The 27689-nt window shown below is 47.6% G+C and overlaps 2 protein-coding genes across 2 annotated transcripts in view; one reads left to right on the top strand and one right to left on the bottom strand.

Moving 5' to 3' along the window:
* LOC136947560 (probable G-protein coupled receptor 176) overlaps window positions 1-7975 on the bottom strand; it is a 10167-nt gene extending 2192 nt beyond the window's left edge. The window contains exons 1-2 of the mRNA XM_067241671.1: window positions 7885-7975; window positions 6763-6814 (exon numbers count right to left, since the gene is read on the bottom strand). Of these exons, the coding sequence (XP_067097772.1) occupies window positions 6763-6814; window positions 7885-7975 (143 nt within the window). The remainder of the gene's footprint in view (window positions 1-6762; window positions 6815-7884) is intronic.
* rgs6 (regulator of G protein signaling 6) lies at window positions 4328-26696 on the top strand. The gene is made up of 17 exons (XM_067241206.1): window positions 4328-4452; window positions 15049-15145; window positions 17376-17426; window positions 17650-17756; window positions 18986-19037; window positions 19493-19557; window positions 20012-20088; window positions 20785-20866; window positions 21230-21304; window positions 21660-21758; window positions 21865-21926; window positions 22830-22940; window positions 23190-23315; window positions 25013-25199; window positions 25533-25622; window positions 25809-25862; window positions 26291-26696. Exons 3-17 carry the CDS (start codon window positions 17399-17401, stop codon window positions 26339-26341), a joined length of 1266 nt encoding a protein of 421 aa, XP_067097307.1. The 5' UTR covers window positions 4328-4452; window positions 15049-15145; window positions 17376-17398; the 3' UTR covers window positions 26342-26696.
* The last annotated feature ends 993 nt before the right edge of the window (window positions 26697-27689 follow it).

The raw sequence follows: 27689 nt of genomic DNA, 5'->3' as shown, positions 1-27689 counted from the left end.
CCAGTGTGTGAAGTATGATGTTGATTCAAGTGGACATTCAGTGTGTTGCCATGTAGTGGTGGCAGTGGATAGACAATGCATGTCAGGAAAAACACACACACATACACACACGCAAACACAGAGGTTTATTTTACTGTCTGAATGACGACCGACAATTCCCATTCAAAATCATGTTACCTTTAACCCATAACCATCACCTAAAAAATTGAAGGGCCCAGAAAAATGTCCCCACAAGCTGAATTCTTCCTTAGTTTACTATCCTTGTGGGCGCCAGAAGTCCCACAAAAGTAGTTAAACAAATCCACACACACACACACACACACACAAGTGAGGAGACAGGTGAAGATGGGCAGGGGGGGGGAGACAGCACGACAGGATGCTCAAGCGAGCAGGACTGCACAGTGAGCTGTTTCTGTGTAGATCACCTACATACAATTGCCATCCGTTCTTCGGATTGAAGCCATAGATGTGGAGCATGTGGCTGATTTTAATACAACCACCCCACCCCACAGCCACCCCACCCCCACAGCCAACCCCACAGCCCCCCCCACAGTTTGTTTGGTCCTAGTCACATCTTTGGATCCTGTCGTCGTTTTATTTATGGAATGTGTAGCATTAATTTCTCTGGATTGGTTTCTGAGAGTTCTGATGACAAGCACATGTATGCTGGCATGTGAATATTTACCTGAAGACGTGCCGTTCTAACCACCTTAATTATGCCCGCCTAGAGCAACTTGTTCTTCAACAAGCCAAAAAAAACATGTACAACAACATGCACTCTCAATTTGACTGACGTTACATGTTGTGCATTTCACATTGATAATTCATTGTTAACAATTATTTGTTTATAGCCTGAGGGACACATCTGTGCCTGTGTTTGCATAAAGAGTAGTCTGGTGCTGTAGAAGTCCCTTGGCTGCCAGCTTGGAGGAACAGCCTGTCAGAGGAGACGTGATTCATGCCGTGTCTGCCTCTCTGAGGCTGACACAGCAGACCCCTGCCTTAGCGCCGAGCTACATCGCTTCAACCTCCCTAAGAGATCCACCTACAGGCAGGGCTCAGTCCATCAGGCCTGGCAGTCAGGCATCCATCTGCCTGGAACGCTGTTATTGTTTTGTTTTTTTTAAGATCGTTTTTTTGCCCTTTTTTCTTGATAGAACAGTTGTAGATAGACAGAAAAGCATAGAGAGAGGGGGAAGAGGAAGACCTGCAGGATACGGACTGAGGCGGATTTGAACCCAGTCCCCTGTGTTGGCATGGGGGCAATCCAAACCCTGCTCGTCTAACTGTGTCCCTGGTGCTGACCAGAGCATTTTTCAATTGTGTGGGAATTAACCTTTCTCCTCAACCAGGACTGGATTTAAAGGTTGCAGAGGTACTGTGGCAATACTTTCATTCTCAAGTTCACATCTCCCCAATTATCATTCCTTTTCACAAGAGACAGATTGGTCCCCGGAATTTTTCAACGTCTCCCTTCAGCCCTCACCTCCGGTGCTGGAGATAGGCTGGTAATGGGTTATTCCTTGTTTCTGAGGGAATTTGAGGCTAATTGGCAGCGAGAGACTTTCACAGAGAAACAAAAGGGGCTGTTCTGTCTGCTGTCAACCATGAAGCCACTGAGATTTGAAAGTGTTCCCCCAAGTCAATCTTATTTCATGTTGGCTACTGTTCACACAAACACACACACTGTGTGTGTCTCTGTGTGAGTGTGTGTGTGTGTGTGTGTGTGTGTGTGCCGCAGCCGCGCGCGTTTGTGCTCTAACTGACCGCTAATCAGAAGAAAAAAAAAATCAAAGAGATTCCTTCATCTCGAGATTCAAAGAGACGTAATTACGCCAGTGGCTAAAACAACATTCCTATCATTCAGATCTCAGCCAGTCTTATCTTCAGAGCCAAAGCACAAGTCTGGTTCACCAAATTGAGAACTGTGAAGTTGTGTTGATTGAAACTTGATTTGTAATGTAAAAATAATTTTGTTTGGCTGCTGGTGGACTATCATGGCTTTGAGTGGAGCTGATCCAGTCCTATAGTAATACCATGTGATCCAGTCCTATAGTAATACCATGTGATCCAGTCCTATAGTAATACCATGTGATCCATTCCTATAGTAATACCATGTGATCCATTCCTATAGTAATACCATGTGATCCAGTCCTATAGTAATACCATGTGATCCAGTCCTATAGTAATACCATGTGATCCAGTCCTATAGTAATACCATGTGATCCAGTCCTATAGTAATACCATGTGATCCAGTCCTATAGTAATACCATGTGATCCATTCCTATAGTAATACCATGTGATCCAGTCCTATAGTAATACCATGTGATCCAGTCCTATAGTAATACCATGTGATCCAGTCCTATAGTAATACCATGTGATCCATTCCTATAGTAATACCATGTGATCCAGTCCTATAGTAATACCATGTGATCCAGTCCTATAGTAATACCATGTGATCCAGTCCTATAGTAATACCATGTGATTCAAAGCAGAAGGATCAGATGGCCCAGTGGAACCAGTGACATTAATATATCAATAAGAAATTAATATGAGTACGAGAACAGAGCCCAAGATTTGCAGTTAACGTCCAACCAGAAGTGCAAAAAGTAATAGATTACAAAAAATAGGAATCCATTCTGAGAAGTGACAAGTCATGAACGACATATATTTCTTCTAAAGCAGGAGTCAGGCCAGACATACAGCTTAGATGAAGAGAGAGTTTAGACAGGCTTTTAGTAATTACCCCCTGCTTGTTCTTGAAGAACAATTCCCTTGACAAGAAATCTGTGTTGCTAGAAATCAGCTTATTCAATTTCATCTGCTCATATTGATTCATGTTATGTAATAATTGAAAAAGACAAAACTGAAAATGAGAGTTAGAAATACAGCCTAAGTACTGTTGCAATTCTTTTAAAACCATTTGACTGTATACAAATATAGTACACGTTTTCAGGTGACAATGACCACCATTTTCCTGTGAAAGCCCAATCCTTTAATGTGTCTGTGTCTCTACCCACCCTAATGTCCATACCCTGGGATTCAGGTGGCTGAGCGGTTAGGGAATCGGGCTAGTAATCTGAAGGTTTCCAATTCGATTCCCGATCGTGTCAATTGACGTTGTGTCCTTGGGCAAGGCACTTCACCCTACTTGCCTCAGGGGGAATGTCCATGTAAGTCGCTCTGGATAAGAGCGTCTGCTAAATGTAAATCTAATGAAACTCTTTATTTCCAACTGAGCTCTTTCTCTCTCTCTCTCTCTCTCTCTCTCTCTCTCTCTCTCTCTCTCTCTCTCTCTCTCTCTCTCCTCTCTCTCTCTCTCTCTCTCTCTCTCTCTCTCTCTCTCTCTCTCTCTCTCTCTCTCCCTCTCCCCTCTCTCTCTTCTCCTCTCTGCCTCCCCTTCCTCTATATATTCCTCCTCCTTCTCTTGTTTTCCTATCTCTCCTCTGGAACGTCCTAAGGGACAAGTGTCCCGGCCATTTCCTTGCGTAATGGTCTTCTGCTATCTCTCTCTGCGCACGGTGCTGAAAAGAAATGACTTTCAGATGTGTCTGCCCTCCCTGGACTGCGGCTCCGCCTTACTTCCGCCGTAATGAATGCAGTCCTCCTGCTCCCTCTGTTCCTGCCTGCCTCTCACACCCCCTTTGCTGGCCCTCGCCCCCTCTGATGAAACCACGGATATTTCATCCTGTGATGTGCTCTTTAGCACTCGTGTGTGTTGGCTATTGCCGTTTGAGCTTGGTTCTCCTTTAGAAGCAATGTGTTGAGTTAGCAGTGCTTTCATAATTACTGACTGCTAGTCATGGGGCAGGTGCTAATGACTAGGTGAATGACGAGGTGAGCGTTGGGGCTGAGGCACCTTGGTTGAGAGAGGCAGAGATGTCGAGAGTACCGGCCGCAAAATGTTTGCGCTGTTAGACATTCTTACACATCACCTGGCACGCTGTCTGAAGGGACCACACCTCCCTCTCTTTCCCTCTCTCTCTTTCTCTGTTTCTGTCTCTCTATACTTTTCTCTCTCACTCCTCGGGTGGTCAGCAGGTGTCAAGGGCTTTCCTCAAACTTTATTCCCGACCACTACTTTTTAAAGTGCTTCTATCACTCTCCTCAAGGACTGGGCGGGGGGGGGGTTGGGCAACCACTAATGCTGGCATAGATCTCTCTATTTCCTCCATTTGCGGGCGCTGACAGCGCAGGGAGATAAGCCCGAGCGCTGGGTACGATGGATAGGCAGTAAGGGGCCGAGTGCAGGAGAGGGCTGCTCCATCAGCCGTCAGAACAGCTGCTCTCTGGGGGCTCCTCCAGGGATCGATGGAGGTCCTTGATGCAGGGCTGAAATATAGCTGCATCTCTCTGGAGTGGAGGAGAGCCGAGCGTGGGTCCTGAATACCAACTAAATGACCCATTTAGTCATCGTGCCTCTTTCCTGTTGACTCGCTCATTTGGAACAAGGTCAGGTGCTGCGGCCCTCGGTTTGTTTTTTGCTATTTTCGTCCGAATCACCGGGCCATTTTACTTCGTACAAGTATGCATGGACTGAATGGATGTGGTTCCTTGTCCCATTTAGCGTGTGCCGAAGTGAACCGTAGAAGCCGTGTTTTTATTCAGGGTGACCTTGTTTGTGGGACCCATGTTGACATCAGGTGTACCACGGAGGGTAGGCTTGCTGCACCTGAGAGGAAGTATTAGAGAGGTGGTGATTAATGTAAATGAGCTGTTTGTCCTGAGTACTTCCTGGCCTGGGCAGATGGGACCCAGGAATGGCTGTCTATCCTGTTGATCCCTTGATCTCTCTCTCTCTCTCTCTCTCTCTCTCTCTCTCTGTCTCTCTCTCTCTCTCTTACCTCTCACTCTCTTTTTTTCTTTCTTTGTGTCTGTCTTTTTATTTCACTTCCTAAATTGGCACATCTCTACAGAAGTATTTCTCTCTGTCTCTTTCTCTCTCTCTTTCACTCTCTCCCTCTTACCTCTCTCTCTCAGGTGTATTGAGAGGAGGTCAGGGTTAGAGGAGTTGCTTGAGTCACGGCTGTTTCAGAGAAAGCGCTCAGCATTCGGAGGTAAGGGGGTGAGCTGTGTGTGTTCTCTAATTGGACCTCTGAGGACGGACAAACTGGCCACATGGTGGGAAGCTCAATTTCTTCTTCTTCTTCTCTCTCTCTACTTTCTCTCCCTCCCTCCCTCCCTCCCTCCCTCCCTCCCTCCCTCCCTCCCTCCCTCCCTCCCTCCCTCCCTCCCTCCCTCTCTCTCTCTCTCTCTCTCTCTCTCTCACCACTCTTCATCTTTCCCCTCTCTCTTTCTGCTTCTCTCTCCCTGTCTCTCTCTCCCTCCCTCCCTCTCTCCATCTCTCTCTCACCACTCTTCATCTTTCCCCTCTTTCTTTCTGCTTCTCTCTCCCTGTCTCTCTCTCTCCTCCTTCCTCTCTCTCAGAGAGAGTATACACTGCACACTTTCTAGTAGAGAGTGAATACATCAGCCCTAGGTTAGCGCAGCCTGTGATACAGTATTGAGATGCTTATGACGCTGTGTCAGAGACCGGACGCAACGCGAATTCGCAAGCATGACGCTAATTCGCGCTATTCGAATCTTTCGCGTGACGCTGTGAAAGCTGTGTGGGCTTTCACAGTGTCTTTTGCTGTACGACACCACTTCGTATTCATTTATAGTAGTGGACTCTAGGTCTCATCTCTGGGTCCCACCTCCACCTCCGTAGGACTGGGCTCTCTACACCTCCACCTCCGTAGGACTGGGCTCTCTACACCTCCACCTCCGTAGGACTGGGCTCTCTATACCTCCACCTCCGTAGGACTGGGCTCTTTATACCTCCACCTCCGTAGGACTGGGCTCTCTACACCTCCACCTCCGTAGGACTGGGCTCTCTACACCTCCACACACCTTCCATTCCTCAGATCTCCAGTCTCTCTCCCACCTCCGAGCACAGTGGGAGATGTCTGGAGACCCACAGTGCAGAGAGAGAGAGAGAGAGAGAGAGAGAGAGAGAGAGAGAGAGAGAGAGAGAGAGAGAGAGAGAGAGAGAGAGAGAAACTGAGTGAGCTGGATTCTTCAGGACGCCTCTCTCTCTCTCTCTCTCCTTTGTTCTGTTGTCAGCTGACGTTGGTCTCCGTGAGTCAGTGTGGAGAGGGTGACTGGTCCGTGTGGCTGCGCTGCCATGCTGTTTGAACAATGTGAATGTGAAATCACACGGTGCTTGTTTGTTTTGGTTTTGAACGTCATCTAACTTCAGGGCAGATTCAGACCCCTGACAGACTTTGTGTGTGTGTGTGTGTGCATGTGTGTGTGCATGCTAGAAACAGAAAGGCAGAAACAAATCAAGTGTGGGTGGCTCAAGCAGATTGTTTGCTCGTTTCAGGGAAAACAAAAACAAAAATAAGACATAGCCTCAAACAAGCTTGAGCTATTTTACACAATAAAACAATTATATTTTCTTTATTTCATCAGTCCACACTAGTCACGGGAAGGACAATGTAGTTCTGTGACGAAGTGGGTGAAGTTCTACAGTCCTTTTGCATCCCATCACATATCATCCTAAATACCGTCTCATATTTAGGTTGGTTTGGGTGCGGTTCTGTGGGCGTATGTGAAGCCCTCTGTGACATTACTTGTAAAAAGGGCTGTGCAAAAAAGATTTGATCATATTATCTCCTTTCATTATCTACAACCTTTAATGACTCAGTTTTAACAGCCCACGAAATTCTCTGGACTAAGCTCAGAGAAGATTCCGCTCCCAGCGCCCACACTCCTCACCTCAGCCTCCGTGCAGTAGGTGGAGAGCTCTCGAGCTGAGTCCAGGAGAAGGCTGAGAGGGGAAGAGGCAGGAGAGAAGAATGGCATGTATCAGACTGTGATATTAAGATCACAGCCACTCAACATGTGCTGTATTCACAGGCCTTCTCACCATTCTGATGATGGAATGATGGGATACACTCATGATAACGTATTTATCATGATGAAAGTCTTTTTTTTTTTCTTTGAGTGGTACTGAGTAGTTCAAGGCAACGTGTCTCTACACAAGCCTAGAAAGCTTCAGACGGTTCTGGAAAGAAAATTCGATATCCTTTTGTCCGTCTGCCATTGAGATTCTTCTCAGACTGCAGAGGCCATGATGACAGGAAGGTTTTAATGAGAGTCTTTCAGGTTCACACACCCACATGTCTGGTCCTTTTCATCTGACAGGGAAGGGGAAAAGGCCTGCTGGAACTTACATTTAGTCATTTAGCAGACGCTCTTATGCAGAGCGACTTACAGTAAGTACAGGGACATTCCCCCGAGGCAAGTAGGGTGAAGTGCCTTGCCCAAGGACACAACGTAATTTTGCACAGCCGGGAATCGAACCAACAACCTTCTGATTTAATAGCCTGACTCCCTAACCGCTCAGCCATCTGACCCCCTGTCAGTTACGGAACTTCACACAGTTCTGTAACTGACTACAAATAAGCTCAAATGTACCATGAGACACAACACCGAAACACAGGCAAGATGAATGCAACTGAAGAGAGGCCACACGAATCAACGACATAAGAATGTTCTTCTAATTGTGCAACTCTGTGCTCCTTGCTCTCGGTTTAATAACATTTACCTCTCTGTCACCCTGTGGCAGGGCTTTAATTGGCATAATGGGATAACGGGATTGTGTCTGACCAGACCACTGGAACTCGGCCAAGGTTAGAAAGGGGGCTGTGCTGATGCTCTGAAGCTCATTAGGAGCAAGGGAGCGGACTGACTACCCCTCTCAGGGTTAATGGTGCGTTCCAATCTGATCTCCGGTGCCTGGGTCTCAGGGGTCAAATCTGTTTGCTGACCTCATCGCTGGAAATAAAGATTTTTCCGGATTGATTATTGTCAAGGGAGCTACTGGCCTGTGCTCACATTCCGCCGTCTTCTCCGAGTTCTGGCTCTGTGCCAACACAGCAGGAGAAACTCCACAAACTCTGAAAACGTCCTCTTCGGCAGTCGCCATGGGAACGATTCACTTGTTAAGCCAGCACTGCCACGGTCTCTTCCCCAGTCATATCCTCATCCCTTCATCCCCTCCTACCCTCTCACTCAACTCTCTGGCCGGCTCATCTGGAACCTTCCTGGCCAGTCTCTCAGATGTGAGGCTGTGAGGCTTGGTGGAGAAGGTGAGGCTGTAAGGCTTAGTAGAGAATGTGAGGCTGGAGCCTTCACATCTTGGCTCTGCCTAGTCTGTCACAGAGAATCCTTTCTGGGTTTGCTTATGTGTCCTCAGAAGCCTGGTCTCATCATCCCCTTCAACCCAGCTTCCCCAACCTCCCTCAGCCTCCCTATTCTCCACTAACCTCCATCCTCTTCCCAGCCTCCCCCAGCCTACCTCAACCTCCATCCTCCTCCCAGACTTCATCAACTTCCAGCCTCCCTGAGCTCTCTCCCAGCCTCCCCCAACCTCCCTCAGCCTCCCTCCATTCTCCCCCAGCCTCCCTCCATTCTCCCCCCACCCTCCTGTAGCCTCAGTGATCATCCATCCAGCCTCCTCAACCTCCACCCTCCCCAGTGAGACACCCTTACCCCAGCCTCCTGTCCTCAGAGACAACAGGTGGGACTAATCCTCTACTCCACCTGCAGATGGAGAACATGAAATCCCCCCAGGATCTTCCTGCCCAATTAGACCTCACCTGAGACTACAATACACACCCTCTAACTAGAGTTCAGATGTCATCTTCCCCCTCCCATCCAGATCAGCTGTCCAAACCTCAGAGTCACGTTTGGGAGTTCCGTACTGTACAGATTGGACACCATATAATGTGCTTGCTGCGTTTCAGGCTCAGCTTCTTACCTCCAGCACTCCTGGCCCTGCTAGGAAGGTGTGTGGGATCCTTTAGCAGGGTATAAATGAGCACCTTGGCAGGGTGTCAGGACACACGCAGGCACTGGGGAGGGGGGAGAGACTCGCCAGCTCGGTAATGAGTGTCTGAGCTGTTCGGGGAGTTGTCGGAGGACAGCACTGGAAGCAGACGACAAACAAACTGTTACACGAGGGCAAACTATTACCATGGGCATTGCCTAGTCCTATGCCGCGCCAAATAGGTAGGAGGTTGTAGTGGGAGAGTGGGGGCAGGGACAGATGAGTGGGGGGGGGGGGGGGGGCAGGGGAGGGGAGGGGGGGCAGGGCAGGGCCAGGGAGGACAGAGGAGGGGGGGCTGTGTGGGCAAGAGGGGGCTCTCAGGGAGAAAATGGCAAGTGGATGGAGAGTGTCTTGTTTACCTCACTCGCATGGTTACTTTGTTAAGATGATTGTGTATGATAGCAGAGTCAACATTGTGATCAGTGAACAAAAGACACACTCCCCAGGAAAGCGTTTTCTCCTGTGCTGGGATATAGTTCCTCATCATGAGTCACTACACTTCTCAGTGAAGAGGCATTTGTTTGGGGATGATGTGCACACGTGTGTGTTTGTCTGCGTGTGTGTGTGTGTGTGTGTGTGCATGTGTCTTGTACTTCACTTGCACCTATACTTTCATTATATTAAATCCTGACATGGTAATGATAATTAAAATGATGTGACCTTTGTAAGATACATTTCCACTATGAACCCCACACCATAAAGAATTATTTTTATTTTCTGAGATTGGATATTGAAAGATATTGGATTCTTGTGGAGTCCTTGTTTCCATTGTTGTTAAATGTATATGGAGGCAAGTCTGGCCCTACATCACAGTAATGCAGAATTTGACCATTTCTCCCTGTCAGTAATGGGTCCAAAGATGTAAAAATGTGACGAAGCCATATGATTCACACAATAATAAAAGCTGCATTTGCTCTGACACACTCTTGCAGAGGTAAGATATTAAAAAAGGTACCAGTATGACCGTAGTCAATGGCAACAAACTCTCACATTTTATGAAGCAGATCACGTCTCAATTTAATTCAAGACAAATGAGAGAATACCACAGTACCTGTAACCCGGTAGACATGAGACATTAGTGAGGCCAATTTCTTCAATCTTCTCTTCTTGCGGCATAAATAATCTCACAGCCAGGTCCATGTTTGGGTGCTAACTAGATGGGATCAAAAGTGAACTTCAGTTCAACAAAACTAACGTTCTGCCTAACTTTTCTGTGTCTGTGTTTCCGGCAGGTTTATGAAGACATTAATCAGAGGTTGGACTGGAGAGGTCAATGATTAGATTGTAAAGATTTGTACTGTGTGGATTGTTATTGCAGTTACATCCAGTCAAGTGAGTCAACAAACATGTGGATTGGGGATTATTTGTAATCTCATTGAGACAGTTTGCTTGTTTCCTATTCATCTCCTGGTGTGTTTCAAAACTGGCATAGACATTAGATAAATAGTGTGTTAACTTGATTATTTTAGCTCCAAATTTAGAGTACCTCTTTTGGGGCGAGCATCGTTACAAACAAAATCCTGAGTCGAAAAGGAAAATGTGATTTACATTTACATTGTCATTTAGCAGACGCTCTTATCCAGAGCAACTTACAGTAAGTACAGGGACATACCCCCCGAGGCAAGTAGGGTGAAGTGCCTTGCCCAAGGACACAACTTAATTTGGCACGGCCAGGAATCGAACTGGCAACCTTCTGATTACTAGCCTGCTTCCCTAACCGCTCAGCCATCTGACACCTGACTCCTCCTGATAATTAAATTGTGTAATTATCTCCAATCCCCGCTGAGATGCTGGAAAACAGCTTAGAAACATCCCTGGTAGGAAAGCTCATCACAAAGCCCATCTTCTTCTCCCTCTGAATATTATGGTCTGGTTTCCAGAGTCTGACTAAGCCTCCTCCTGCAGAAAAAGCTGTTTTTCAAAGACGCTCCACTGCAGCTAAAACAGCACTACCAATATCAGCGTGAACACATGTTATCTCACACTCACTTCTGTTTTTTTGGGGGTTTTTTTCACTCTCATGAATGTATCACACAGCATCATAAGTATGTGAAAAAACTAAGGGACTGGGTTAGATGGTCCTCCAGGTGAGCCTCTGGAGAAGGAGGTCTCCCCCCCCCCCAGAGATGTGCTCTCTAGGGACCCTCGGTGTCAGTCAGAGGGTCACCACTTCCAGAGCAGCTGTGAGCCTGTGCTGCATCACTGCACTGGGGAAGACAGGTGGTCTTTGAAGAGCAAGCTGAGCTCTGAAGTCCATGAACGCTCCCCTTAGATGACAAACACATACAGCACTCACTCACTCACTCACACACACACACACACACACACACACACACACACACGCACACAGGTACACGGAGGCACATTCACACACAAACAGGCAGATGCACACACACTACCTCCCCCCAAACACACAAACACACAAACACACTGTGAGCCAGATGCAGAGCCCAGGTGGTCCAACACTAATGGAGAGACAGACTGCTCAGATGCAGTCTATCAAGCATACAAGATGAGTCAAATCCACAGTTCAAAGTACTGTGCGCTGTTTAAACAGTAGGGATAATAAAAGTCATTAGTTGCCTATGTTTCTGAGGGATGCCAAGGTGTTTAGCAGTTATATTACCGGCTATCACACTGCTGTTAGCAACTAATGTAGACACAGACATACAAATCTAGACATGACTCATCACATCCACTGATTGTCAACTTGTAGATAAGACTTCTAGAGTGGTACATGGCCAGACTGACTTCCGGAGAGCTCTTCAACACGACCTCATGCCTCACTTTGTTGCTTTTCTCACTTGACTTCCACGCAAAAGCTCTTCTCCCAGTGTGGGAGTGGTGTGGGTCTGCTAGTGGGGTCCTGTAATCAGTTTGATGATCAAACACTTGATTGTGAAGGAGTTTCCATAAAAAGGCATGTCTTACTGAGGGATCAAGGACACTGTTGTGCTCAAAATAACAGCCGGGCTTTGCGTTTCAATTCAACCAGATATACCCTTTTCATACAGATTTGCATGGATAAATAATTTAATTTCTTTGCATGGCCATAGTAATGCATTTTTCAAGATGTGCTCACTTGCTATGAAAGAAAATACAAATTAACTCCTTAGGTCTTTTACATGCTTTATGCATCGGTAAATGGTTAACATTTTATGGACATATTCTTTATCATTCATTGCTGTAGGCACTTATGATGGTTCAACAGTGATGTCAAGTGAATTTATTGCAGCTTCGATGCCAGTGTGGTTGAGATATGTTAGATACCATTGTTGAGAAAATCCAATTATATTTTGCATATTTACTATAGTACACCGCTAAATTGTGAATAAAATATTGTATCTTAAAAACATGTCTTGAAATGTTCCCATGCATGGAAAGTTGTTCCACCAAACACATGCATTAGTAGCTTGATGGCTTTTGACTTGATCTCAGAATCAGAATTCGGTTTATTCACCATGTATGTAATACAAACACGGAATCTATTGTGGCAGGGAGGTGCAAACACTAAACATATACGAATCTTAAATTAAGTAAATGTACAGAAGTTTAACAATTCCTAAGAACTAAACAATCTAAGAATAAAACAATTTAAATATAAAATGAAATATATATAAAAATAAATCTAATGAATCTTATGATCTAATGAATACGATGGTGTTACGCATGCCTCCCGAAGGAGAGGACTTAACACTCAGCTAGGCTTAAGCGCCTGGGGCCGGATGGGAGAGACATGGAGTCGTGGTGGAAAAACAAGGGAGGCGAGGCCAACTCTACCGTTCAACAGTTTATTAACTGGGAAAAACATGCAGGGAAAAAGGGTCTGGGCACGACCAAAGCAAAGAAAGCATAAAGTGATAAATTGTGGATACTTTGACCTTAGCATGTATCTAGCTGCTCAAACTCTGACTACTACAGGACACTAGGTACAGCATCACACTGCAGACGTCAAGTTCTTCCTGCCTCTGAGTTTGAGAAGAGAAGCTGTGCACCTAATCTATTATGGAGGTGTAGGGTTGCTCATTGCCCAGTCTCAATCCCATATCCTTCCTTCACCGACACATGGAGACCTGCTGTGCTGATCAGTCACGAAACACATACTCTTCAGCTCATGTTTATCTCAATAATATGTCGTTCCAAAGCGTCAGGTTCCAAAATGACACATAAGGCAGTGTCTAACAGGAAGTTATGTTTGAGGGGCTGTCGGAGTGGACAGCTATCGTAACCTGGCTTGCCTTTTGTTGAGTTCCTGTTTCGATTAGCTGGCAGGATTTGATGGAGTTCCCGACATGGGATGTTATCGCCCACTGCTCTATTTGCTATCTCCTTGCACTATCAAGGCTTGTTAGCATTCTATCACTATTGATTGGGTTGTGTTGACGGAGGATACCAGTGCCCTTGGCAGAGACACAAGAATTCTCTGCATTCTCAATAAGGCAGCAGTGCTCTCTTGCAAGGGCCGTTCTCTTTCAGACCTGAATTCCAAAGACCCTTTAGAACTTGCACGCTCTACACTGCAACAGCACTAATGAGTTTGCAAATGACTGTCAGGTACTGTTGTAGTACTTCACCCACTTCAAATGCGACCAATTATTTGAATGCGTCGGTTAGGTGGCTTGGACTAGACACTGCTGAAAGGTAGTGCACTTCATACCCATGTGTTGTGATGCATTGTCGACATGGTTGTGTTCGCTCCTTGAGAAGAGGTTACTTGTACACTATTTTTACATGCTGATCCCTAAGGACAGCGTGTGCTCAAAGTGGAACTTGAAGTGGAACCTGAGGTGGGTGTGTGTCAGGAAGGAGTCACCACTGTTCTGTTCTCTATCGGATAATAAAAACCTGCTGGAAGCACGATCAGGGTGAAAGACTGCATGCTCTGTGTGGACGTCATGGTTTGTGTGCTCAGTGTCGGATGTCAGGTTGAGTGGCTCTGGTGTGAAGTGTGTGTGTGTGTGTGTGTGTGTGTGTGAGGGTGTGTGTGAGGGTGTGTGTGAAAGGGTGTGAGGATGTGAGAGTGTGTGAGGGTGTGTGTGTGTGTGTGAAAGGGTGTGAGGATGTGAGAGTGTGTGAGAGTGTGTGAGGGTGTGTGTGTGTGTGTGAGAGGGTGTGTGAGGGTGTGTGTGTGTGTGTGTGTGTGTGTGAGGGTGTGTGTGAGGGTGTGTGTTTGTGTGAGAGGGTGTGAGGGTGTGTGAGGGTGTGTGTGAGGGTGTGTGTGTGTGTGAGAGAGGGTGTGTGAGGGTGTGTGTGTGTGTGTGTGTGTGAGGGTGTGTGTGAGGGTGTGTGTGTGTGTGTGAGAGGGTGTGTGAGGTTGGGTGTGTGAGGGTGGGTGGGTGTGTCAGGGTGGGTGGGTGTGCAAGGCTGTGTGTGTGTGAGGATGTGTGTGTCAGGGTGTGTGCAAGGGTGTGTGTGTGCACATCTGTATGTTGGTGTCTAGGTGAGCATGCATGTTTTGCTCTGTGTATTCTCTGGTGAAGGTGACTCATTTGTTTGCAGTACTGTAAACAGAAAACCATGCACACATTTTCTTTTCTATCTCTCTTGCCATCTTTCTTTCTCTTTTCTCTCTCTCTAACCCTCTCTTTGTCAGCTGACCAGAAGTTGATCAGATATTTGATTGGTTTCCAGCTGTGAACAAACTATTGCCAAGCCACAAAGACGTCTTCCCACACTCCGCAGTGAGAGAAATATTAGAGACTAGCGCAGATGACAACATGCAATCTAAATGGAACTCAACATTATCTAATATGATTACCCCACTTTAAAGTGGGCGACATGTTTCATTAGTTGCAGGAACAGTATTAATAGACCTGAGGCGTGTCTTTGTGGTGTGATGTTGTGTGTGTGTGTTCTGCATGTGTGTGACTCACACATTAGCCGTCTTACCAGAGGATAGCAGGTTATACACCACACACACTCACTGTCTGCAAGGGACTCCATTTACTGGTTTACTGAGGAAAACCAGGACCCTGTTTTGCATGTGAAGGCTGTGATGAGGCTGTTATCCTAGGAGAATGCTAATGTCCTTGCCTGCCAAGACCAGTGTTTCTGTTGAAAATTCTCTTGGATTTAATGGAAATGAATTTCATTCAATTGAACTGAACTGAATCGAATCAAACTGAAATGCGGTGTTATTTGACTCACGGCAGCCCTCTCTGTCTCCTCAGATCGAGGACATCATCACACGCATCCAAGACGAAACAGAGGGCGTCCCCATCAGAACCGTCAAGAGCTTCCTGTCCAAGATCCCCAGCGTGGTCACTGGTGAGAGGGCGAGAGACACTGACAGACAGGAGGACAGACAGGAGGAGAGACAGGAGGACGGACAGGAGGAGAGACAGGAGGAGAGACAGGAGGACAAACAGGAGGAGAGACAGGAGGAGAGACAGGAGGACAAACAGGAGGAGAGACAGGAGGACAGACAGGAGGACAGACAGGAGGAGAGACAGGAGGACAGACCGGAGGACAGAAGGAGAGACAGGAGGACAGACAGGAGGAGACACAGGAGGACAGACAGGAGGATAGACAGGAGGAGAGACAGGAGGAGAGACAGGAGGACAGACAGGAAGACAGACGGGAGGACAGACAGGAGGAGAGACAGGAGGAGAGACAGGAGGACAGACAGGAGGACAGACAGGAGGACAGACAGGAGGAGAGACAGGAGGACAGACAGGAGGAGAGACAGGAGGACAGACCGGAGGACAGAAGGAGAGACAGGAGGACAGACAGGAGGACAGACAGGAGGAGAGACAGGAGGACAGACGGGAGGACAGACGGGAGGACAGACGGGAGGACAGACGGGAGGACAGACAGTCGTAGACACCATCAAGGGCTACGAAAAGACAGACGTTATGTAGTGCAGACTGACAACTGAAACTCACTCAGTCAGGGAGGCTTGAGACATTGAACGGGACAATAGAGACAAAGGCAAGCAGGGAGAAACAAAGAAACATGCTGATGTACCCCAACCACCTTTCTTCCTCCAATGAGACCTTGAGAAAATGAATTGTCTCAGAATATCCCAGCCCCTCCTGCAGCCTGTGCTCAGTCTTCACATTGTTTCACTTGTTCCTCCCTGGATCGGCCTCCAGCTAAGCCTCTCTTATCAGGAAGGTGGGAGCAGAGGCACAGACACACCGAGACACACAGATCCAGCACAGCAGATATCCCCAGCAAGAGACCCTGGAGGGCAGGACGAGGGAGAGACAGAGTTGAGCAGAGAGAGAGAGAGAGACACAGAGAGAGACACAGAGAGAGAGAGAGAGAGAGAGAGAGACAGAGAGAGAGAGACAGAGAGAGTGAGAGAGAGAGAGAGAGAGAGAGAGAGGGAAAGAGAGAGAGAGAGAGAGAGAGAGAGAGAGAGAGAGAGAGAGAGAGAGAGAGAGAGAGAGAGAGAGAGAGAGAGAGAGAGAGAGAGAGAGAGAGAGAGCACAGATAGATAGAGAGAGAGAGAGGCACAGATAGATAGAGAGAGAGAGAAATAGAACCCGAAATGTCATGCCAATAAAGCATACTAGAGAGAGATGGAGAGACAGAGAGAAAGATGGAGACAGGCACAGATAGAGAGAGAGAGAATAAAGTAGAGGGGAGAGAGAGAGGAGAGTCATTTACACCACTTGGTACCAATGGGAACAGACAACTTAAAGGTGTAGCTGGGCATCTGTGTGCCTGTGATGGATCTATCTCACCACGCCTGTGTGGCCCCCTCTAGCGCCCGTCAAATCACTGCCGGGCGCTTTGCACAGCAGCCACTGAAGGCAGAGCCTGCATAAATGATAGAGGCGGAGGTTGTTATTATTCAACACCCTCTGCCATCACCACCACGAATGAATCACTGGGATATGCCATAAACAGAGCGTATCAATAAACACAATTATTATAGCTGTGGACACACACACACACACGCTTGATCCCGCACACTGTCACACACACACACACATTCAGGTGCACAGAAACACACACGCTCTCACACGCGCACACACACAGACACACACACACAGACACACACACACACCCACAGACACACAGACACACACCCACACACACACACAGACACACACCCACACCCACAGACACACAGACACAGCAGCAGCTCCGTCAGATAGGGGGCCCGAGGCCAGAGAAACTAATGAATGATTGGAAATTAAGCACCGCTACGCTTCTGTGGACACGGAGCAAGGAGGAGAGAGAGAGACATTGTTCAGTGCTTCTCTCGTCTTTTCTCTCTCTCCCTTTCCCTTCCCATCTTCCTCACTCCCCCCCCCTCTCTTTCTGCACCTCTCTCTATGTCTGTTCATCTCTCTCTCCTCCTGCCTCTCTCGGCTGTGTGTTCTCTGTCTGTGTAATAAAGGCGTCACTATTTGGAGGAGAGGAAAGGCTCATGTGGCGTAAACGGTAACACGATGTGTATCTTCTCTGCGGTCTAACAACTCTCCTGAGACAAACGCAGCCTCAGTGCCCAGCGTGATAATCACACCTCCTGTTTGCTTCTCAGGGACTGATATTGTGCAGTGGCTGATGAAGAACCTGGCCATTGAGGATCCAGGTGGGTGATGATAGATGCTAGATTGCATCAGATTTATTTGTAGAAAAATGACAAAAGATTATCTTAAAATGTGTCCGTATTGATCTAGCTATCCCTCTATTTTCTCTTTATGTATTGACCCTTTGTGTCTTCCAAAGCTATTGTATATAGGGTGAGGGTTATATATAACATAAATATAGCCATTTTTAAATGGTAAGTGGGTGTATCTCTCTGTTTCCGACAGTGGAGGCCATCCACATTGGCAGCCTCATCGCTGCCCAGGGATACTTCTTCCCCATCTCAGACCATGTCCTGGCACTAAAGGACGACGGCACCTTCTTCCGCTTCCAGGTGAGCGCAAAGAAAACGCCAGAATCATCGGGGAAGAAACAAAATGGAGGACAGCAGGTCTAGCTGACCTCCAGCTCAACCAGGAAGCAGACGTATATACAAAGAGTCAGAGGTTTTTGGGGGGATTGGGATGGATCAAAATGAATGGATTAGGGAATAGTTGTACTCCCACACGTACTTCCTGCTGGTTTATGCTGTACTGTATGACTTAATCCTTGACTAATCCTGCTTAATCTGATTCCAATGCGCCAACCAAGGCCCCACACATGATATAAATGCTAATCTGACTGATTGAAGGGAACAAACACTCTACAGTGGCCAGAAAATGATTCTGGATCCTTTTAAGTTATTCATGAAACCGTGTCAGGAAGACTGCAACCTTAATGACATGAACCCATGTCCATTAGAGTCTCTCCTCTGGTTTTCACATGGGGGGTCCGTGACCTCATTAAACATGGATGCTGTTCCTGTGAAATATTGATCAGGAGTGAGGCCAGGAGAACGCCTTGGTCTGGAGGAACACTCAGGGAGTCCTTCACAACCTCAAACTAAACACACTGACATTCACCTGCCGCTCTAACCCCGCCCCCCCCTCCCCCCCACCACCACAACCACCACTGAGGAGATTACAGGATCGCAATGAAGTCATAAACCAATTCATTATAGCCCTCTTTTATCCCTTATTTGTTAATTAAAAAGTGGAAATGCTGTTTTCCCTGCCTTTCCCGGGTGCAGCACCACGCTGCGTGATTAGAATGATCTTTGTGTAAAAGGCGTCTCCCGCTCGCATCGGCGTCCTTGAAAAGCTCTGCTGATGTTGGAAGAGCTATTTAATTAAGCGAGACAACAGTGGAAACACGTGGCACGAGCTGACCTTGATTTCTCTTCTTCAAAGTGAAGGAAAATAGGGATGAGAAGAGGGGAGGGTGTGTGTGCGTGTGTGTGTGTGTGTATGTGTTTGGAATCACAGTTAAGCTTCATTATGACAATCTACATTCATTTGCATTTCATTTTCTTCAATAAACCACTTTGGCGGGAAACAAAGAGAAACACAGCTGGGTACAACATTTCTGGCCCCTCAAAAGCCTCTGATTTACAGAATTACTCCTGGAAAGACAATTCGGAGGCTTGAACCTTAAAAAAATCCTAATTCAACATGAAGGATGTTCATGGAGGTTCTATCCATTCCTCCGTCCTTCGACCCTTTCTCAGTCTCCTCTCTTTTTCAGGCTCCATATTTCTGGCCGTCTAATTGCTGGGAACCTGAGAACACAGACTATGGTAAGAGCAGGTGTATGAAGCAGCGTTGTGGTCTGTTGTTCCCCCTCCTCCTCGCCTCTGGAAAAGGAAATGGCTTTGAGCTCAGCCCTCTGCTCTCTCGCACATCAGTCATAGGTGACTCACCGCTACACCAGCTCCTCACCCTCCTCCCCTAATCCTCCTCTCCTGATCCCCCTCTCCTCATTCCCCTCACCTCATCCGCCTCTTCTTAGTCTCCCCCTCTCCTAATCCCGCTCTCCAGATGGATGGACAGGCAGCCTCCAAATCTGGTGGGAGGCCTTGAGGCGAGGGAAAGACAGAGAAAACAGGATGAGAGGAGAGGAGGGGTGGTGCAATGAGAAAGCCTTTCACAGGGACCTGTTGATATTGTATGAACTACTATCTCTCTTTCTCTCTCCTCTCTGTCTCTCTCACTTTCTTTCTTTCTCTCCCACCCTCCTTTCTCTCTTTTTCAGCGATCTATCTGTGCAAGCGGACCATGCAGAACAAGACCAGGCTGGAGCTTGCTGATTATGAGGCGGTGGGTACAGGAGAGGTCTTCTCACCTGTGGAGAACCATGAGACAGATCAACAGATCCACATTGGCCATTTTTATCAATACAAAAGAAGCAGCGAGGAAAACAAATCAATAAGTGCAGGTCTCAAACTGTACTGCAGGCTTCTAAGACTGAGGAAGGAAAGGTGGTTGTTCTTGTGCTTATTGCTTGCTTCCCCTCGCACCGCCCCCTCCTCTCCTCTTCCCCCACTCTTCCCCTTGCTGTGCCTCTCTCCCTCCCTCTACCTTTCTGTCCCTCTCTCTCTCGCTCTCTCTCTCTCGCTCGCTCTCTCTCTCGCTCGCTCTCTCTCTCCCTACCTCATTTTCCCACTGTCCCTCTGCCTCTCTCTCTCCCCCATCCTCCTCTCCACCGCTCCACCTCTTCCTCTGTCCACCACCTCGGTCTCCCTCCTTCCCTCCTTCCTGCTCTTTCTTACAGGAGAACCTCGCCAGACTCCAGAGAGCCTTTGCCAGAAAGTGGGAGTTCATCTTCATGCAAGCGGAGGCTCAGGTTAAGTAAGTACCATCACCGGTCACCATAGCAATATCAGACGGTAAACACAGACGCCATTCACGCCCGACAACTAGCGACCAGTACAGACAACCAGGAGTATTTGGACGCCACTTGACCCATACATCCCTGGGTTTGTTATTGGCTGGCTTCCTGGCTTCCTCCGTTGATCCTGTGGGAAGGTTTGTCTGAAACTCCTGTTCATCCTGAGGGGAGTTGGTGATGAGGCCAGTACTAATAACAGAGGAGCTAGCAGTCTTTTTATTGCACCTTGATTAAACAGCTCATCAGAAACCAACCAGGTGTGATTACAACAGAAGCCTTCTTAATTTGATTGGGCATAGAAATCTGCAATGATAATCACACAATCTATGTTTAGTTGTGCAGCCTCTGTTGAGATCAGACAGAAACCAGCAACAGAGCCGTCGACATTGCATTTGCACGGTGTGGAACAGGGAGCTCTGGTAAATGTCAGTTATGTAAGAGCAAAGTGGCACCGAGAGAAATGAATTTGCTGTGCTCTGAAGCAGGTGGAAACTTAGTCACTTCTCACAGTGTGTGTGTGTGTGCCTGGAAGTATGCATGAGTGTCTGTGTGTTCTTCATTGTGTTTTATTGCGTCTCATTGCAATATGTTTCCAGACTGTGTGACTGTCATCATGAACGCCCTGTCTACCGCTTGTTCTGTTTGTCTCTCGTCAGGATAGACAGGAAAAAGGACAAGACAGAGAGGAAGATCCTGGACAGTCAGGAACGAGCTTTCTGGGACGTCCACCGACCTGTGGTACGTGTGTGTGCGTGTGTGTATATATATGTATGTGTGTGCATGTACTGCAAGTGTGTGTTTATGTATGTAAGTATGTGTGTGTATGTATATGTGTCTATGTAAGGTATGTGTGTGTGTATGTGCTGTATGTATGTATGTGTGTGTGTATTTATTATGCGTGTGTGTGCTGTATGTGTGTATGTATGTATGCGTGTGTGTGTGTGTGTGTGTGTATGCATGCGTGCGTGTGTGTGTGTGTATGTATGTATGCGTGTGTGTGTGTGTGTGTGTGTGTGTGTGTGTGTGTGTGTGTGTGTGTGTGTATGTATGGATGTGTGTGTGTGTGTACTCTATGACGCTGTCCATACCCCTGTGTTCCAGCCGGGCTGTGTAAACACCACAGACATGGATATCAGGAAGTGCAGACGCATGAAGAACCCTCAGAGAGTGAAGAAGGTGACATGTTTCTCTTACAACAGTGGCTGTTTCATCTGTTGTTCTCCTGCCCTGCACCTGAGGAAACCCCTCACATTTACATTTAGTCATTTAGCAGACGCTCTTATCCAGAGCGACTTACAGTAAGTACAGGGACATTCCCCCCGAGGCAAGTAGGTTGAAGTGCCTCACCCAAGGACACAACGTCATTTTGCAGGGCCGGGAATCAAACCGGGAATCAAACTGGCAACCTTCTGATTAATAGCCCAATTCCCTAACCGCTCAGCGGATCTGACACCCTTGCTTTACCTTGCTTTACCTTTCCTTGTCTCTTTTCATCTTTCTGTATCTCTCTCATTACCTCTCCATGTTGTAGTCGGTGTATGGGCAGTCGGAGGAAGCATTTTCCCACAGCCCTGCACACACGCCTTCACAACCCCCCCGGAAAGGCACCAAAGATGACGTGGAGAAAGAGGTATCGGCTTCTGCCTGCCTCCACAACAATAGTCCATGTATTGTGTCACGTTGTGATTTTCAACGAGAGACGGAATGAATGATAGACACTTGTTCTGCCTTTACAGATTCTGTTTCTAAACACCCAGCTGGATAGACATTGTATGAAAATGTCCAAAGTTGCTGAAAGGTAGGCGTAAAACCTTGCTCTATATATATCACCAGCTTACAGACACCCCTCCACTCTCTCTTTTTCTTTCTTTTCCTTTCTCTAGTCTCTCTTTCTCTCCTCTCCTCTCCTCACCTCTCCTCTCTCTCTCTCTCTCTCTCTCTCTCTCTCCGATCCTCTCTCTCTCTAACACACAGAAAGACACCCCTTCCCTCCTCGCCCACACGCTCACGCAAAATAGTGTATCCTTGACTTCCTGCCACATCCCTCTCTCTCCTCTCCTCTCCTCTCCTCTCTGTCTCTCTCTCTCTCTAAAACACAGTAAGACACCCCTTCCCTCCTCGCCCACACACTCAAGCAAAATAGTGTATCCTTGACTTCCTGACCTATGATCATTCTTTCTGCCACAGCGTCTGTGTCTGAAGCGAGGCCACTGCCCTTCTGCCTCCCCCGAGCCTTGACCTATGACCCTGTGACCTGCTCTCAGAGCATCTTTGTCGTCACCCACCCTGACCCATGACATGCTCCGAGGCAGAGGAGAAGGGCAGGAGGAGGAAGTGGCTTTGTTACTCCACTGCAGTGAGGCAGTGATTAGGGCTGAGGTCAATGCTGGGAGGCTGGCTGGCAGGGGGCGTTCTGGAGGCAGGGCTGGAGGCAGGGCTGGAGGCAGGGCTGGAGGCAGGGCTGGGGGCAGGGCTGGAGGCAGGGCTGGGGGCAGGGTTGGGGCAGGGCAGCGGCCCTAGTTCTCAGCTCATGGCTGAAGTCAGGGTACATTCTGAGGGTCGGCTGCAGTAACAATACTACTCTCTCCTGTCTGTCTGTCTGTCTGTCTGTCTGTCTGTCTGTCTGTCTGTCTGTCTGTCTGTCTGTCTGTTGTCTGTCTATGTGTCTGTGTGTCTGTCTATCTCTGTGTGTGTGTGTCAGTCTGATGACCTACACAGAGCAGCACCTGGAGTATGACCCGTTTGTGACGGTCCCAGAACCCTCTAACCCCTGGGTCAGCGACGACTGCTCCTCCTGGGACCAGGAGGCCAGGTAGGCTCTGCGCAACCTCTCTCTCTCTGTCTCTGTATTTATGTCTCTCTCTCTTTCTTTCTCAATTCAATAAGGCTTTACTGGCATGAATGAGTGAGCATTGTTGCCAAAGCCATATAAGATTGAACATCTATAAATTGTGATAAATGTACTCTCTCTCTCTCTCTCTCACTCTCGCTCTCTCTCTCTCTCTCTCTCTCTCTCTCTCTCTCCTCTCTCTCTCTCTCTCTCTCTCTCCCCCCCCCCCAGTAAGGACCCCAGTCAGCAGCGCGTCAGGAAGTGGGGCTTCTCTCTGGACGAGGCTCTGAAAGACCCTGCAGGCCGAGACCAGTTCCTCAAGTTCCTCGAGTCCGAGTTCAGCTCCGAGAACCTGAGGTGAACCCCTGCAGTGCACCTGCTGCACCCGCTCCTGACCGCCGTCTACCTCTCCTTTCTTTCCACCCTTTTTCCCCGCTCCCTTCCTCGTATCTCTTCTTTTCAGCTGTGCTGAGAAGTGGAGCCACGCTGTCCTTCTATGTCTGCACTCTGTCTCCGTTCTGTCCATTCCTCCAGGCATTCCTCCTCCACTCCTCCTTCCCTCCCTCCCTCCCTTCCACTCAATCTCCCTCTTTCTTCCTTTTCCTCATCTCCTCTTTCTCCCTCGGCCAATTCATTAGTCAATCCTTCCGTCCGTCAATCCCATCCCTCCCTCAGTCTCTCCCAGTCCCTTGGTTGGAAGTTGATCCATCTCTAACTGAATAAACACCAGACCTAATGCAAAGCCTGCCTCCCACACACCGGTGCGGCTTGTCTTATCAGCCAGGGCCTTCTGGCCTCCCTGAGGGCTCTGCTGCTCCCTGTCCCGTCCACGTCCGAGGGCTCAACCAGACTCAGATAAGACTACACAGACAGACTAATGACAACGCACCCTGACTGAACTGTACAGGGACTGCTACCAGGCGTGAAAAAGAGTTCGAGCTTTGGCGTGTGTGCGTGTTTGTGTGAGGTCGCATGTGTGTGAGTGTATGAGGGTGTGTGTATAAGTGTGTGTATGTGTGTGTGTGTGTCTGTGTGTCTGTGCGCCTCTCATGTCGATAGTTTCTGAAGAGAACCAGAAACTCACAGTTGGATAACTGGGTTTGGGACAGGTGAGATAGCACAGAGGTCACTGAAGCCTTTAGAAGGAGGCAACACACACACAAGCGCACACACACAAAGACATACGCACACATTCACACACATGGAGTCACCCACCCACACACACACGCACACACACACAGTCACACAGTCACCCACTTATCTTTCTAGCTCTAAGCGATCACTTTCTCTCACCACCATCTCTCTCAATACAACACTTTAATTGTTTTGCTTTTATGGTGCCACTTTTGAAAAGGCACTTTTCTGAAAGTGCTTTTTCAAGAAAGGGAAACAGAGAGAGAGAGAGAGAGAGCGAGAGAGAGAGATATATTTAACAGTAAAGACAGATAGAGATAGAGAATAGAGAGAGAAAGAGAAAGAGAGAGAGAAACAAAATGGTAAAGACAAAGATAGAGAAAATATACATATATAGAGAGAGAGAGAGAAAAAGAGAGAGGGACTGGCAAAGGGAAGATCTGTCTGACAGGGCTCTTCTTTCCCTGGAGCTCTCTCTCTTTATTGCAGGGCCGGCCCAGAGATCAATATAGAAAGACAGAATGTAATACAGACATAAAGTCTGAGCCATGTTGGAATCTTCTCATTCTCCAGGAATGATTACCTCAATGTCTGCCAGCCTGTTCAGTGTCACACGGCACTTTAAAGGTGTCGTACGAAGCCTGTTCCCTCTAATGTAACATGCCATATAAGGTTTTTACTTCATTTCTGCCTGTACAACTGGATGGAACAATAAACAAACGATTGCAATGTATTCACTTAGCAAACGCTTTTATCCAAAGCGACGTTTGGGGAGGATTTGAACCTGCAATCTGTTGATCGGCAGTCGAATACTCTAACTCCTGAGCTCCTGTACATCCGCCCACACAGTGAATGTGCTGTGTGCTTCACACCGAGCTCACAAGTAAGGATGCTTACCTCTCCTCCTCTTCCTGCCTCAGGTTCTGGATGGCAGTGCAGGATCTGAAACGTCGCCCCCTGCAGGACGTGTCTGAGCGAGCGCAGGAGATCTGGGTGGAGTTCCTGGCGGAGGGAGCGCCCAGCTCCATCAACCTGGATTCCCACAGCTACGAACGCACCAGCCAGAACCTGAGAGAGCCGGGCCGCTACAGCTACGAGGACGCCCAGGTAGGGAGGGAGGGAGGGAGGGAGGGAGGGAGGGAGGGAGGGAGGGAGGGAGGGAGGGAGGGAGGGAGGGAGGGAGGGAGGGAGGGAGGGAGGGAGGGAGGGAGGGAGGGAGGGAGGGAGGGAGGGAGGGAGGGAGGGAGGGAGGGAGGGAGGGAGGGATTGTCAGCTTGCTTCACAGTCCATTAGTGCAACTGATGTACTGTTGCTAAGCATAGCTGAGCTCCTTATCTTAACATCTAGGGAAAAAACATTTTTGTCTGCGTCGTTGTTGTACATTGTCCCACTCACTCACACACACACACATTCACACACACACTTTCTCTTCTCTTTCAGGCCCACATCTATAAGCTGATGAAAAGTGACAGTTACACGCGGTTCCTGCGCTCCAATGCCTACCAGGACCTCTTGCTCGCTAAAAAGAAGGTGTGTGTGTGGCACGTGTATGTGTGTGAGTGCTTGCATGTGTATGTGTGTGCTTATGTGTGTGTGTGTGTGTATACACTGCTTTTAGTGAAGACCATCTTTTCCTAATGGTTTTCTTCTGAAATGTCCTGACTTCCCTCGCCTGTCTTCCCCTCAACTCCTGTCCCATGATGCTTTGGGCTCCAGCCTGAGACCGAACAGGGCCGACGTACGTCCTTGGAGAAGTTCACACGCTCAGTGGTCTGTAGATGACTTCTACCTTCACATGTTGTCTGTGAGAGTGTAATGACCTGGTGCTGCCTTCCATGGCAAGGACAAATATATTTCAAAAACTCACTGAGCCTTTCCTGGTTAAATAAAGGTTGAATCGAAATGAAATAAATCATCCCTCTCTCTCTAATCAAATTTTTCCTGATATTCATGTTACTGAGCTGAGGGTGTAAAATTCCAGTTTGTAAAAAGAAATGATATAAGGATTTCTATGGAGAGGTACTAATCCATGTAATTTGATAGTAGCAGTATTTAACTGATTTAATTGTATCTTTGAAGTATTTTGTTGCCCTTAGTTTTTGTCTCTTCTGTATGTAGTGTTCTTACCTGTCTTAATCTGTGTTCAAAACACAATTTGGCCTGTTGACAATCGTCTCTTTCCTACTGTCACTCTCCAGGGTAAGTCCCTGGCAGGGAAGCGTCTGACAGGCCTCATGCAGTCCTCCTGACAAGGCCTGGGCCTTGAGTAGGGCAACCGTGCCCAGTGGAGCTGCTTCCCAGTGGGGAGAGGGACCCAGAGATGCTGGGTGTGAAGGGTGAGGGCCAGGAGGCCTGGAGGGCGGGCCCAGCACCACCCACATGACTTGAGTCCAGACACGGAGCATCAGCATGCTAAACGTCACTCGGACCTGGCACTCGGACCGTACCGTCTCTATGTAGAATAATATCCTCATGTAAACACTGCTTCTATTAGGTTCTATTCAATTATATAACCAAATTGGAATGTCCGGCTTCTTCTTGTCTCCATGTATGTTAGTGTGACTAAGGTTAGGAATGAGTGGACGTTTAAAAAAAAGAAACGAAAAGAAAAAATGCATTTAAATCTTTAACGTGTAATTTATTTCATGTTAGGAATGATTTATGTTCACGGGATGGGGGAACAGAAAGATGAAAAACATAGAGTATACACTTAAGATATGAATTATTTTTTCTCTTTCTTTTTAAGGATTTTCCCCCTCTGCCCTTTGATTTAATATTCTAGGCAGTTTTTCTATCGAGGTGGGGCAGGGGTATGTTACTGTACCGTTAGCGGAACATCATCTTCAGAACATTCCACCCTAGACTCAGACTCGGGCCTCATGTGCCCTAGACCACAACCTCTGTCCTCATAGAATGTAGTCAGTGATTACAGCATTCCACGTCGCCATTAACCCACATCATTAGAACCTTCTGGATGGACACGGCGATTGGCTTGGAACACAGTACAGGCACACAGAGAAGGAAGTACTTGAAGGAGTTCTTATAGGGACCATATGAACATACACAGAGAGCCTGGGAGAATTGTTGTAGTTTTTTTTTTTACAGTGACTGTCTTTAAAGGATGACAAAAGAGGAATAAAAGAGGAATGCACCGTGACTGCCGTCTCCAGTCGATCTTCCTCTCTCCATCACCTGTTATTTAAGAATGTTGATGTCTTTGCTGTTATTCTACAATGTAGAAAAACATATAATAGTGTCCAAATCTTGGATTACCTTGGATTACCGTGGATTAAAATAACCCCACACTGCTTGAGATTACTGACATCACTCATACAAACGTATTGTAACTACAACATATTGTACATACTGTGATGTCTACGGAACAGCACATTGCTTTCCCTGTGCTCTACTGACCCCCTGTGGACAATTTATGCAACTATGTCCACAGAGAGTACTGTGGGACCTACAGTACTCTCCCAGGCGGATTTCAGGTCAAATTTCTGTAAACGTGCTGACATCTAGTGTCTGTGATAAAACAGTGCATGATCTACACCCAACAGTCCTTATATTCAGGTAGGCTATTTATACATCAAGATG

The sequence above is a fragment of the Osmerus mordax genome, chromosome 8, assembly GCF_038355195.1.
Source record: "Osmerus mordax isolate fOsmMor3 chromosome 8, fOsmMor3.pri, whole genome shotgun sequence".
In the NCBI taxonomy this organism is placed as follows: domain Eukaryota; kingdom Metazoa; phylum Chordata; class Actinopteri; order Osmeriformes; family Osmeridae; genus Osmerus; species Osmerus mordax.
Note: the sequence above shows the minus strand (reverse complement) of the source record. Positions and strands in the feature narration are given on the sequence as shown.